Below are 14,213 nucleotides of genomic sequence, written 5' to 3' on the forward strand. Positions count from 1 at the left end.
GCAGAGCATCGCCCCCCGGTGGGCATGCCAGGTGGATCCCGGTCGGGCGCATGCGGGAGTCTGACTGCCTCCCCGTTTCCAACTTCAGAAAAATACAAAAAAACCCCACAAAAAACAATGGAGCCAAAAAACTGGTGGGCCATCGGCTTTAATCCTAGCTTGCACCCAGTAGACAAGCAATATACACAGTGGGAAGACACTTCCCTTTCCATTCAGGGCTCCCAAAGCCACTGACTTATCCGAGTTTCCTAGAATCAAAGGTTTGTACCTCACCAGCCTTATTCACCTCTGTTCTCCATCTCCTTCTCTCTGCACAAACTCTGCACAAACTGGCCTCTCCTTCAGCACTCCGCCACCTTGGCTGCTTCTCCTCTCCTCCACATGGCCTTTCTCTGCTCTCCTCCAAGAACGTAATCCCTCTTCCCCAGAACAACATGATCTCTCTTCCTTTTAAAACCTTTTGGCATTTAAAAGCCCTCCCCCAACACATATTAACATAATCACGCCCATCCCAAGCAAGAAGGGCAACTAATATCAATCACCTGGGTGATGGGCTTCCACGTGGGCAGCGCCATCTTTAACAAAGTAAGCATAATATATTTTATCTGCCCAACAGGGTCTGACTTGCACCCCACAGAGGAACCCCTGATGTTGTTGAAGAATTTGGAGAGGATGCCCAGGAGAGCGGGCTCAACTAATTTTTCTTAGTGAGTTGTGTGTCTCTCCTTCCCTTCCAAGGGTCAGTAGTGCCTCCCACCCCCCAGCTTGTACCTTGAATCAGTGGTCCAGAGTTGGTCTAGTGTAGACCATTAACTCGTTTATCCAACATGCATTTACTGAGTACCTACTATGCGCCTGACACTAGGCTCTGGAGATGCAGGATCGACATGTCTCTCTGCCCTCATCAAGCTTACTGTCTGGTTGACGACCCTTAACCAAGGATGTCATGAAACCAGCTGCAGAATCATGGGTCTCTGTGTATGTTTCTGGGAAGGGCTCCCAAACTCAGCTGGGCTCTCCAGTGTTTGTGACCCAAAGTCTGAGCAGCTCTGGGCGAGGGGCCCGTGCTGGTGACTGGCCAGGGAAGCTGGGGACCGTGGAGCATTTCAATCCATTAACAGGGAGCAGCCGCGAAAGGCCTCCTAGAGAAGGTGTCAACAAACTGGGACCTGACCAAGAGTTAATCAGAAGAAGGGGATGGGTAGGGCGGGGAGGAGAGAGTGAACCAGGGACACTGTGTGTGCAAAGGCCCGGCGGTGGGAGAGACAGGAGGGTGGGGTGGGTCAGCCCTGCCCACCCAGGCTGTCTGGACCCCCTCTCACTCATCCCCACTCCAGGATCTGGTCGCCTCTCTCATCCTCAGCTTAATCCATGATCTGGAGCGGAGACTGCTGGGTATCAACTTCAGCGGCTTCAACCTCACCTTGGAGACGCCCACCATTCAGACGCTGGTCTTCAAGCTGGACTGCAACTTTGCTGGCCTCTCGCTGAACAGCAATGCTCTGAAGCATGTCCCCAAGGTCAGAGACAGCCACGAGATGGTGTGTGGGAGGGTGGCCAGAGCCTCTACCTCAGAAATCCTCCTGGGCTTTAAGGTCTGAACTTCCCCCTGACCCATCCATCCCTCCTCCCCACCACTCCCTGTCCTAACCTCTGGAGTTGCCTTTTCTGTAAAAGGCGGCCGATGTTCCTCATGGGAATGGCAGAGATGAGGGTGCAGTGTGGCCCCTCGAAGTCAGCGTGCTCTTTCTGCTCTTGCAGGTCTGGTGGGGGTGGGGGCAGTGGCAGCGCTGGGCGAGGCCAGGGGATCTGGGCCTGGTATGCTTCCAGCAGAATGCCCGGGTGCTGACAGGGAGGGCCGAGAGGTGCTCCATCCTCTGGGGCGAGGGGGGGGGTGTCCAGTAACGAAATTCAAGGCCGGAGCAGCCTGGAGGGAAGGCCTGGATCTCGGGAAGTTTGGGAGCAGGTGCAGCCAGGGTGGGGAGCCGCAGATGGAAGCTCCAGGGGTAGAAATGTGGGGATGAGGTTGGAGGACTTCACAGGGAGTAGGGGCCGGGGAGGGGCCGGGCCGGCCTGGAGACCTCGGACGCCAGGCTCAGCCTGTCTCTGGCCCTCTGCAGACCTGGGGCCGGCATGCTATGCAGTTCCCGACTGAGCTGACCCAGAAGGCCTGCAGGACGCGCCCCAAGGAACTGCGTCTCATCTGTATCTACTTCTTCACCAACCGCTTCTTCCAGGTCGGCACTCTGGTGGGCCTGGGAGGATGGGGACATGCCCCTTCCCCAGGGCACTGCAGACATCTGTGCCACAGCCTGGGCCTGCATGGGGATCAGCATCAGTGAGCCGCCATTGCCCTCAGTTTTAGCAGAATGGTGGGAGGTGCAATTATCACACGCAGATGAGACCTGGGAAACCCACTTATACACACGCATGTCCGTGGGCAGGAGACGGACAACAAGATCACAAGATCCCTGTCCTCAGAGAATTCTCTATCTTGACAAATAGATTAGGACTTCAGAGACTTTATTTTAGCTCAGGGTTGATTTTAACCAGGGAGATACAAAGTGATGCGTGAGTCAGGGTCGGGTCAGGGTTGTTTCCAATGAGAAATCCAGGAGGGCTTCTGGAGAAGGTGCCTTTTAACCTTGGCTCTGAGAGTGAGTTAGGATAGTGGTGAAGTGGAGGATACAAGGCTGGACTGCATTCGACAGAGGGCAGGTGGAGCAGGCAGGTGGTGAAAGAACAGCTCTCCAGGTGGAGGGGGCAGCATGTGCAAAGGCCGGGAGGTTGGCCCATATTTATACATATGAAAGGCATGCTGCTCCTCTCACCCGGGAGAAGGTCCTGGAGAAGGGGGCTTTGGGATCATGTCCAGGTCTCCTCATGTCCCCTCCAGTCAGCCCTTCTTCTGTTGCCCTTCCAGAATAACAACAACTTATCTCTGCTCAACAACTACGTCCTTGGGGCCCAGTTAGGCCACGGACACGTGAACAACCTCACGGAGCCGATCAACATCAGCTTCTGGCACAACCAAAGCCTGGTACTGTGGGGATGCTCTCTTTCCACCCATCCCCGGGCCCATCAGACTGTCCTGTTGAAAACTGGTTTGACAAAACTCAAACCTGAGAAACCATCTTGGAAACAAACTGTTTTAAATCCAACACACTTTGAAAATTCCTGCCGAAGAAATAAGAGAGAAGTTTTGACTCATGGCATTAGTCAGTAATCTCTGAGTGGCAAGCGATACAAAACCAACTCCAGCCAGTGTAAGCACAAAAGGGAATTTATTGGCTCATGTAACTGAAATGTCCAGGGCTGGTCTAGCTTCAGGCATGGCTGGATCTAGGGGCTGCTATGATGCCGTAAGCACTCAGTCTCTCTCCATCTCTCAGCAATGGTTTCCTGTGTTGGCTTTCCACACTGTGAAAAGGTGGCAGCTGAAGTGTTGGACTTTCTTCCCCTCTTCTTAGCAAGGTCTTTCTCGCCAGGGCACTAGGGACCCAGCATGGAGTCCTAAAGGTCCTGCTGGGTCACATGTCCATCCCCAAACCATCACTGCTCCCAGGAGGATGGAATGTGTGCATTGGCATGGCCTGGGTCACATGGCTCAGGGACAGGGCTAGATTCATTGGCCTGCCCTTGTGGGAGGGGTGGGCCTCAGGAGATGAGCAGTTGCTGATACAGGAAGCAGGAGGTGGGCTGTGGGGTGGGCAAGCCCTGATACCTCTGCTCTCCCGTCTCCGGCATTCCTGAAAGCCCGGAGCCTTTGCACTCTGGCCCTTTCTTCCCATCAGCCTCTTCTCTGCCTCTCCATTTCACCATCATCCTTCCTATTCAATCCTCTGGGCCTTGGCCCCTGCAGTTCTCTTCACCCAGAATGTTCTTGCTCCATTTCTGTTGCAACCCAACGTGTCCTCTAAGGCCTCAGTGTTCCAGTTGTCCCTTCCCTTCTCAGGACTCCTCTGCCCCTTCTTCTGTGGTTTCCCATGGCACTGCCTATGTCATATCCCCCACCCCTCCACCCACGTGGCTTGGTGTCAGGGTTGTCTGTGGATGAATATATCTCCCCTACTGGGAAGGGTCTGGCCCATCGTTCACCACAGGGAGGAGGCGGAAGCGGACAGCTGCTTATAGAGCACCTACTGTGTGGGCCAGAGCTGAGCACTCAAGATTCTCATTCCACTATCCTTAAGACTTGGTATAAATAAGCCCATTTTGCAGATAAATAAACTGAGGTTCAGAGAATCTGTGCACTGGCCCAAGTCACTTTCAGAGTCCGTGATGGAGGTAGGGCTAGAATTTGGGTCCACCTGATGGCAAAGCCCAGACAGCGCCTAGTCAAATGTTGACAAGGGTACCATTGAGTCACCTTTGGTCCCTGCGATTTCCGGACCTTGATCCCTTCCCTGCACCCGTTGGATGCAATCAACTCCAACATTTTCCCTCAGGAAAGCCACACGATGACCTGTGTCTACTGGAAGGAAGGAGCCAGCAAGCGCTACTGGGGGGTCTGGAGCCCTGAAGGCTGTCGCACAGAGCATCCCTCACCTTCCCAGGTGCTCTGCCGCTGCAACCACCTCAGCTACTTTGCTGTTCTCATGGTATGTGTGCATCCAGCCTGGGTGAGGGTGGTCAGAGCTGCCGAAGGCCCCCACAGGCCAGAGAAGCAGGGCAAAAGCTGGTGCAAGGAATAGAACATCCAACTCAAATGGTTGTGGGGGGGGAAGGAAACAGGTTTATGTTCCTGAAAAGTGTGGGTTAGGCTTCAGGCATGGCTTGATCCAGGGGCTCAATATCACCAAGACAGGCCTCATGTTCTACTAGCTTTTAGGCCAGTAGAATGAGAGCTTCTCTTACCCAATTCTGCCAGCCAAAGTCTTATGACTTAATCCCTCACACCAGCCTACATCAATCACTGTGGGCAGGAGCGGGGAGGGCTCTGACAGGCCAGGAGTGGTGCACTTGTCCACACACAATGGGAGAAGTGATGGGTCCACCCGTGTGTATAGACAGTGAGGGGAGGGAGGCTCTCACAGAGGAAGGGGAGATGGGAGTGGGAGGGGTAAAGCCACTCTGTCTGCCATGGCTTTCCTTCAAGCCAGGACCATGGTGAGCATTGTGGGGCAGGGGACTTGGAGCTGGGATCTTGGCAGATGTCTCTGATTGAGGGTGGGGGAGGCATTCCCATGCGTCTGGCCTGCAGTCTCCGTTCCCTCCCACAGCAACTCTCCACAGCGCCGCTCCCCGTGGAGCTGCTGGCGCCTCTCACGTACATCTCCCTGGTGGGCTGCAGCGTCTCCATCGTGGCTTCCCTGCTCACTCTGCTGCTGCACTTCCACACCAGGTGTGCCCCAGCCCCGGGCCAGCTGCTCAGGGCTCCCCCTTCTCTCCTACTGGGTCCCCCACAGTGGGATGAGCTTCTCCAGGAGCGGAGGCCACAAGGCAGGAGGCCAGCCTCACTGTGTGGCTGCCGTTGGCTCCCTACCCCCCTGACCTGTGTCCCTGTCACTGCGTGTATTCAAGCCCCAAGGATGGTGCTGTCTGGGTAATGTCCTCAGGCCACCAAGGGCCCTGCTCCCGCCCACAGGAAGCAGAGTGACTCCATAACATGCATCCACATGAACCTGCATGCCTCTGTCCTGCTCCTGAATGTCACCTTCCTGCTGAGCCCTGTGCTGGCCAAACCCTCCGTGCCCGGGTCAGTGTGCGTGGCACTGGCCGCCGTTCTGCACTACGCGCTGCTCAGCTGCCTCACCTGGATGGCCATTGAGGGCTTCAACCTCTACCTTCTCCTGGGGCGTGTCTACAACATCTACATCCGGAGATATGTGCTCAAGCTCTGCACGGTGGGCTGGGGTAAGCCCAGCCTCCTCTCCTTTTGCTTCCTGAGACTTCCATCTGCCCCTGCCTGCCCTTGTCTTCCTCTTTCTCCTCAACATAGTGAGCACTGCTATGGCCACCGGACACCATCCCTGCAACACCTCACCCGCTTCTGGCATTACTATTCTTATCACTGTCACCTCTGCCATCTCTGCCTCTGTCACCTCTACCTCCAAACCACATTACCTCCACCACCTTCACCTCCATCACCACCACCTCTACCACCCTCACCTCCATCACCTTCACCTCCACTACCTCCACCTTTATCACCACCACCTCCATCACCTCCACCACCTCTACTCCATCACCACCACCTTCATCACCTTCACCACCTTCACCTCCATCACCACCACCTCTACCACCTTCACCTCCATCACCACCAACTCCACCACCCTCACCTCCATCACCACCTCCACCACCTCTACTCCATCACCACCACCTTCATCACCTTCACCACCTTCACCTCCATCACCACCACCTCTACCACCTTCACCTCCATCACCACCAACTCCACCACCCTCACCTCCATCACCACTTCCACCACCTCTACTCCATCACCACCACCTTCATCACCTTCACCTCCAACACCACCACCTCCACCACCTTCACCTCCATCACCACCTCTACCACCTCCACCTTTATCACCACCACCTCCATCACCACCACCTCCACCTCCATCACCACCTCCACCTCCATCACCACCTCTACCACCACCACCTCCATCACCACCACCTCCACCTCCATCACCATCTCCACCACCTCCACCTCCATCACCACCTCCACCACCTCCACCTCCATCACCACCTCCACCACCTCCACCTCCATCACCTTCACCTCCATCACCTCCATCACTACCTCTACCACCTTCACCTCCATCACCACCACCTCTACCACCTTCACCTCCATCACCACCTCCACCACCTCCACCTCCATCACCACCACCTCTACCACCTTCACCTCTATCACCACCACCTCCACTACCTTCACCTCCAACACCACCACCTCAACCACCTTCACCTCCATCACCACCTCTACCACCTTCACCTCCATCACCATCTCTACCACCTTCACCTCTATCACCACCTCTACCACCTTCACCTCCATCACCTCCTCCATCACCTTCACCTCCATCACCACCTCCAACACCTTCACCTCCACCACCTTCACCTCCATCACCTTCACCTCCATCACCTTCACCTCCATCACCTTCACCTCCACCACCTTCACCTCCATCACCTTCACCTCCACCACCTTCACCTCCATCACCTTCACCTCCACCACCTTCACCTCCATCACCTTCACCTCCATCACCACCTCCAACACCTTCACCTCCATCACCACCTCCATCACCACCACCTCCACCACCTTCACCTCCATCACCTTCACCTCCATCACTTCCTCCATCACTTTCACCTCTATCATCACCTCCACTACCTTCACCTCCAACACTACTACCTCCACCACCTTTACTTCCATCACCACCTCCACCTCCATTACCACCACTTCCACCACCTTCACTTCCAACACCACCTCCATCATCACCATCCTCCTTGTTTTCACCACTATCTTAGCACCACTGTCGTCACCTCCAGCACCATCCTCGTGCCTCTCTTTATTCTCTGTTCTCCTCTGCTCCCCCGCCCTCTCTCCCATTAGCTCTCAGCTGCCGCCCCACCTGTGACCACTACTGCTGCCACTATATCCCATCCTAGAGCCCTCACTCCCCTCAGCTTGGAGAAGGGCCTTCTCTAAGGCCGACTGCTCTGCAGCTGGCCCCCATGACAGGGACTGGGGGCTGGCACAGTCTCTGTCCCTACCCCTCCTCGCCTGGTGGAGTTGTGTTGGCAGCCCCAGGGACCCACAACCAGCCTGTCCCTGGGGTCTCCTGACAGATGTCCAGCCTCTGTCCCCCCCCTCCAGGTGTCCCAGCCTTCCTGGTACTGTTCCTCCTTGCCATCAAGAGCTCAGTTTATGGCCCCCGCGCGATCCCACTTTCCGACAGCCACGGGAACGGCACGGGCTTCCAGAACATGTCCATGTGAGTGCACACCGGCTGTGGCAGGCTCCCGGGCCCTGGCAGAGGGACCAGGCCCTGGTGTTCTGCACAGGGAGTCCTGCAGGCGGGGCACTGGCTGTGGGGCTCGCCTGAGCCTGCGTATGCTGCTGTCCCGCCCGCTCGCTCCAGGCTTCCTCCTGACCTGTGCCTGCCTGGCACTGCCAGGACTCGGGGTGGGACACCCCAGGGACCGGGCTTGAGCACGTGCAGGGGGAGAGAGCGAGGAGAGGCAGCAGACTCTGAGGGTCTAGGGAGAGACTCTGCTGTCTCTTCTGCACCCTAGGACATTAACCTTGCAGCCAACATAGAGAGAATAGCTCCCTAAACCCTGTAGAACCATCGCTAGCGGTGGGCCACCTGGCCTCTTTTCCTTGCTCAGCTGACACAAGAGGGCCAAGGGCTGACTCTGTGGTAGGCCTTGTGTATTAGCTTGTTTAATCCTCATGACAAAAAAGGAGGTCTACTGTCAGCCCTTGTTTACACTGAGGGAAACCGAGGCACAACATCAGTGCCCAAGGAGACCCAGCCGGTCAGTGGCAGAGCTGGCCCCCAGCCACTGTCCCTCTTGGACCTCCGGAGGTGAGGTCTCTGGGGCTGAGGAGGGACTGATTCCTTCACTGTGAGGGTCAGGTTGGCTGCTCAGAGGACATGTGACTTAGGACTCTTTAATAACCCTGTATTTTAGTATATAATATGTGATGTGGACAAAAGAACTAAAGTCACACTTCCACGGGGCAAGAAGCATATTAACGCGGGCCGTCAGAGAACTCCCCCCCTAAGAATTAGCTTCTCTCCTGTCTTCCTCGCTGCTCCCTCTCCTCTCCTACCCCAGATTCTGTGACTTTCAATCTCCTGCATTTAAAAAACTCTTACTACATATATAGGTATTCTTTACATTATTTTTAAATTTTAGTGTTATTTTTTTTTTTCGATTGAGATATAATTGACATATGACATTATATTAGTTTCAGGTGTACAACATAATGATTCAATATTCGTATATATCACAAAATGATCACCACAATAAGTCCAGTTAACATCCGTGATCATACTTATACTTTTTTCTTTGTGGTAAGAACTTTTAAGATTTATTCTCTTAGCAACCTTCAAATATGCAGACAGCATTATTAACTGTCTTCGTGTGGTACACCACATCCCTGTGTCTTACTTACTTTGTGACTGTAAGTTTGTTCCCTCTGGCCTCTTCCACCCATGTCTTCCGCCCATCACCCTCTGCCTCTGGCGGCCACCAATCTGTTCTCTGTATCTATGAACTTGATTTTATTTTTGTGTCAATTCCACACCTAAGTAAAGTCATTTGGTATTTGCCTGAGTTATTTCACTAAGTATAATGTTCCATAACGCCCTTCAGGACCACTCATGGTGTTGCAAATGGCAAGATTTCATTCATTTTTTTTTTTATGGCTGAGTAATATTTCATTGTATGTGTAGAGTTTACCCTTAAACAATGTGGGTTTGAATTGCGTGGACCCATTTACAAGCAGATTTTTTTTCCTCCAATCAATATTGTAAATACATTTTATTTTTCTTATAATTAGTTTATTGTAAGAATACAGTGCCTGACCTATGCTGGCATATAGTGGATTAAGCGTCGACCTGGAAAGCTGAGGTTGCTGGTTTGAAACCCTGGGCTTGCCTGGTCAAGGCACATATGGGAGTTGATGCTTCCTGCTCCTCTCCACCTTCTCTTTCTCTCTAAAATGAATAAATAAAGTCTTAAAAAAATAATACAGTATGTAATACATATACAAAATATGAGTTAATCAGTTAGGCTTCTGGTGAGAGGCAGGCTATCAATAGTTAAGTTTTGGGGGAGTTTTCAACTACATAGGGAGTTGGCGCCCCAAGCCCCATGAATTTAAGGGTCAACCGCACAACACATGTTCTTTATGCATTCACCTATTGATGGACAGTTGTTGCCACATCTTAGCTATTTTGAGTAATGCTGCAGTGAACATGGACCTGCATAGATCTTTTCCAGTTAGTGTTTTCTTTCTTTCTTTCTTTTTTTTTTTTTACAAATACCCAGAAGTGATGCTGGACCATTAGGTAGTTCTATTTTTTATTTTTATTTTTATTTATTTATTTATTTATTTATTTATTTATTTTTCTGAAGCTGGAAACAGGGAGAGACAGTCAGACAGACTCCCGCATGCGCCGACCGGGATCCACCCGGCACGCCCACCAGGGGCGATGCTCTGCCCACCAGGGGGCGATGCTCTGCCCATCCTGGGCGTCGCCATGTTGCGACCCTCCTGGGTGTCGCCATATTGCGACCAGAGCCACTCTAGCGCCTGGGACAGAGGCCACAGAGCCATCCCCAGCGCCCGGGCCATCTTTTTGCTCCAATGGAGCCTTGGCTGCGGGAGGGGAAGAGAGAGACAGAGAGGAAGGCGCGGCGGAGGGGTGGAGAAGCAAATGGGCGCTTCTCCTATGTGCCCTGGCCGGGAATCAAACCCGGGTCCTCCGCACGCTAGGCCGACGCTCTACCGCTGAGCCAACCGGCCAGGGCTCTATTTTTTATTTTTTGAGGAACCTCCCTACTGTTCCCACGGTGGCTGCACCAATTTACAACCCATGAACATTGCACGAGGGTTCCCTTTTCTTCACATCGTTGCTAACGCTTGTTATTTCTTGTCTTTTCAATAATAGCCATTCTAACAGGTATATATGTATTCCTAAACACAAACAGCAATTTAAAAAACTCTTGAAAATAAAATAACTCCAATGTCCACTGGCCAGACACTGGATTAATAAATATGGCGTTATCCGGCAGTAAAGAGGAATGGTCCATGACCATACTGATGAACTGGGATGAAAGCCCAAAATAATAATGTTCAAGGACCCTTGTGACTGCAGTAGCAGGAGCCAGAGCAGGTGATTGTGACAATTAGAGACACAGGCCCTGGGCTCAGACCATGGGGTTTCAAGTGCCACCTTTGCCTCTTACTAGTGTGTGTTCCTAAGCCAGGGCCTCAGTTTCCTCATCTGTAGGATGAGGATGATAACATACTTACTTCATAGGGTCATCATGCGATTTGAATGGGGTAATCTACCAAAAGTGTCTAACTGGGGACAAGGCAACACCTGTCATGAAGCTGTCTTGGGGAGGCAAAGGGCTGGAAAGAAGCAGCCACATGGAGGCGGCAGGCAGGGGACCGAGGTGGCAGGTGGGTCCTGTCGTGGTGGCCTGGCTGGAAAGCCGGGCCCTGGACTTCACCCCACATGCAGTCAGGCAAGAACCTACAGGTCTGAGCCGAGAGTCCAGACCAGGTTCAAGAGGCAGTCCTGAGTCCCCCAGCCTTGAGAGCCACACCCACCCTGACACTTCGCCCCTCCTCTGCAGATGCTGGGTGCAGAGCCCTGGGGTGCACGGTGTCCTGGTCATGGGCTACGGTGGCCTCACAGCCCTCTTCAACCTGGTGGTGCTGGCCTGGGCCATGTGGGTCCTGCGTCGACTGAAGGTCCGGGAGAAGGCGCTGGGCCCCCGGGCCTGCAGGGACACCGTCACCGTGCTGGGCCTCACCGTGCTGCTGGGCACCACCTGGGCCTTGGCCTTCTTCTCCTTCGGGGTCTTCCTGCTGCCCCAGCTCTTCCTCTTCACCATCTTCAACTCGCTCTACAGTGGGTCCTGGGGGTGGCCTAGAGGAAGCCCTGGGGGCCATGCACACCTGGTACCTGCATACTGCCAGGGGGCTCAGGTCCAGGGGGCGAGTCCGGGCTGAAATCCAGCCCCCTAACAAGCTGATTAGGGGCTACACCCCCCAGAGGATGGAGCGCTGCCTTGTAATCTTCACGGAGGCACCTTCCAGGCTGGCAGTGGCCGGGGCCTCCTGCTCCTCTGCTCCACCCTTCTGGCCCCCAACAATGAGAAATCCTGAGAATCACTCCTCGCCCCCGCCAAGGAGGGCCCTGGGTTCTGGGAGAGGCCCCACGAGGCTCCCACGGAGCCCTCACTGACCAGCCTTTTGCTTGCAGGTTTCTTCCTCTTCCTGTGGTTCTGCTCCCAGAGGTGTCGCTCAGAGGCTCGGGTGGAGGCAAAGATGGAGACATTCAGCTCCTCCCAGACCATGCAGTAGTCTGGACGTCTTGGCCCAGAACCCGCAGCCTCTCTGGCTGCCTGGCCCTGTGGCCCTGGCTTCCACCAAAGAAGGTGGCGGGCCAGCTGCTGTGCCCTCTAGGGAAGCTTTCCACTTCCATGGCTTCTCTGGACTCGGATGGAAATGCCCAGAATGCCCTTGGCACAGTTGCAGAGAATCACCATTGATTGTTCTCAATCTGTCAGACCAAGTGGGAAACTCATGAAGCCGGGGCCTTTCCCAGGCTTCACACCAGGAGGCGCTGTTGGCCCGTACGCAGAGGCTATTGGCCCCAAAACGGGTCCGGATGGAAATGTTGCTGTCACCTGTCTGCGGACATGACTTCACGCCAGAGGTAGCAGTCCTACCTCCATCCAGGGACTGCACCTGCTGGTGACCAGGAGAAATGTCAGTGCTGTTCACAGAGCTATTTCTTTCTTTACCCAACACAGCTGTCTCCCCTAGCTCTTGGGGTCTTGTGCTCTGGGTGTAGCTGGTCCTAGCACAGTGGGCTGGGAGAGGCTCTATGGGCCCTGACCCAGGCCATTGGATAGATTTCAATGACTTTGAATGGCACCAGGAAGGAAATGAGGTTGGATCCCTTTTTTTATGCCCTCTGTTCATTTCTTGATGCAAATAGCCTGCGGTGAGTGCTGCCGGCGCTGGAGCCGGACTGTCTGAGCTCAGATGCTGGCTCTGCCGCTTGCTAACTGACTGTGGACAAGCCACTCAACGTTTTTGTACCTTAGTTTTCCTATCTGTAAATAAGGGCAATAATAGTAGGACTTATTTTGAAGGTTAGAGGCTTAGCACAGGGTAAATACTCAATAAATGGCTATTATTGTTATCATTAATATTTTTGTTATTATTTTATTCACAGTGTCAAGCTGAGTCTGAGGCCAACCTGTCTCAGCCCCAGCCCCAGGTCTGCTCAACGTCGCAAGCCCAGGTCCTCACTGGGCACGTTCTGTGGCCCCTTGGCTTGGCCACCTGCTCTCCCTTTCCCCAGAGTGGCCTCTGCTCCAGTGTACTGGCCTTTTGCTATTTTAGGGTATTCCCCACACATTGCAGTGTCCACGCTGTTGCGGCCTGCTCCTCCACCCTTCAATTCCCCAGTCCTCTGTTCTGTTTAAATTCCTGATGGCTACTTACCTTCAATTCCCCAGTCCTCTGTTCTCTTTAAATTCCTGATGGCTACTTACCACTTCTTCCGTGACATTTCTCCAGCTGCCCTGCAGAGAAGAGTGTCTTTCCACTCCGACTTCGAGCAGAGAGTACCCCCACCTCTAGCAGGGTGATGTGAGCTCCCAGTAGGGTCCCCCTGGTTTAGCCCACCCTTGACCTGTACAAGGTTCCCCAGGCTTTGCGGTGACTCCTATGCTAATTAGGGTGCTCAGGGAGCATGAAACCTCCAGCCCCTCTCGGGCAGCTCCAGGAAGCAGCGACCCAGGCTTGGTTGGCAGCCCAGTGAAGTGGGGCCTGCCTGGGACCTCCCTTTGCACCCCCAGCCCAGCCCGGGCCTCTTAGATCCTGCCAGGGGTCTAACCCCAGGGCTGCCCAAGAAAGGATGTGGCCACAGTGACACAGAATGGTTTCTGGTGGTTACAGGAAATGGTCCCAGGCATGTGATCCCTATTGGGGTCCAGGCTCTGGGCTGGGACCACTTCCTGGCAATGCCCCACCAGATGTGGGGGCAGGGATGGGTGATTTTTATTGTGTGTACATTTACTTCCATAAAACGGACTTAAAAAAAAAAGATAAACTAAAGAGAAACTGACAAAGCTTCCATCAACATGGGATATTTCAAATGCTTCTCTTAATTATTGATAGTAATGCTGGAAAAAATTGTACCAGATATAGAAGATTTGAACAACATGAGCACAAAGCTTGATCTAATGGACAGTAATTGAATTCTGTGTCCCACATCAGCCTTTTCTCAAGCACTTATGGACCATTAAAAAAATTGATTCCACACTTCCCTGTCCTGGAGAGAGAAACATCCTGACATTTAAAGGGACCATTTGCTCACTTTTGTTAGTTTTACCAACTGAATCTGCATCGCTAAACAATAGAGTTCTGGTTAGCCTGTTTTGGAAGACTGTATAAACAGAACCTACCTTCCCTCAACTCACCATTGGTTGTGAAGTCATCTGGGTTGTTGTGTGTAGATATCGTGT

At 53.4% G+C, this 14,213-nt stretch overlaps 1 protein-coding gene across 1 annotated transcript; it reads left to right on the forward strand.

The window, feature by feature from the left end:
* Window positions 1-619: 619 nt before the first annotated feature.
* On the forward strand, window positions 620-12,845 carry ADGRG5 (adhesion G protein-coupled receptor G5). Its single transcript, XM_066243034.1, has 10 exons — window positions 620-707; window positions 1,364-1,520; window positions 2,121-2,237; window positions 2,924-3,040; window positions 4,449-4,601; window positions 5,223-5,344; window positions 5,588-5,856; window positions 7,801-7,918; window positions 11,304-11,581; window positions 11,936-12,845. Exons 1-10 carry the CDS (start codon window positions 649-651, stop codon window positions 12,034-12,036), a joined length of 1,491 nt encoding a protein of 496 aa, XP_066099131.1. The 5' UTR covers window positions 620-648; the 3' UTR covers window positions 12,037-12,845.
* Window positions 12,846-14,213: the final 1,368 nt, after the last annotated feature.

Source organism: Saccopteryx bilineata, chromosome 9, assembly GCF_036850765.1.
Source record: "Saccopteryx bilineata isolate mSacBil1 chromosome 9, mSacBil1_pri_phased_curated, whole genome shotgun sequence".
Lineage (NCBI taxonomy): Eukaryota > Metazoa > Chordata > Mammalia > Chiroptera > Emballonuridae > Saccopteryx > Saccopteryx bilineata.

Bases quoted from the DNA above. Each gene is read 5' to 3' on its own strand.
- ADGRG5 (XM_066243034.1), top strand. From the start codon at position 649: ATGTTGTTGAAGAATTTGGAGAGGATGCCCAGGAGAGCGGGCTCAACT. The intron at 1,521-2,120 runs GTCAGAGACAGC...GGCCCTCTGCAG, and splicing joins CTCTGAAGCATGTCCCCAAG to ACCTGGGGCCGGCATGCTAT. The intron at 4,602-5,222 runs GTATGTGTGCAT...TCCCTCCCACAG, and splicing joins GCTACTTTGCTGTTCTCATG to CAACTCTCCACAGCGCCGCT.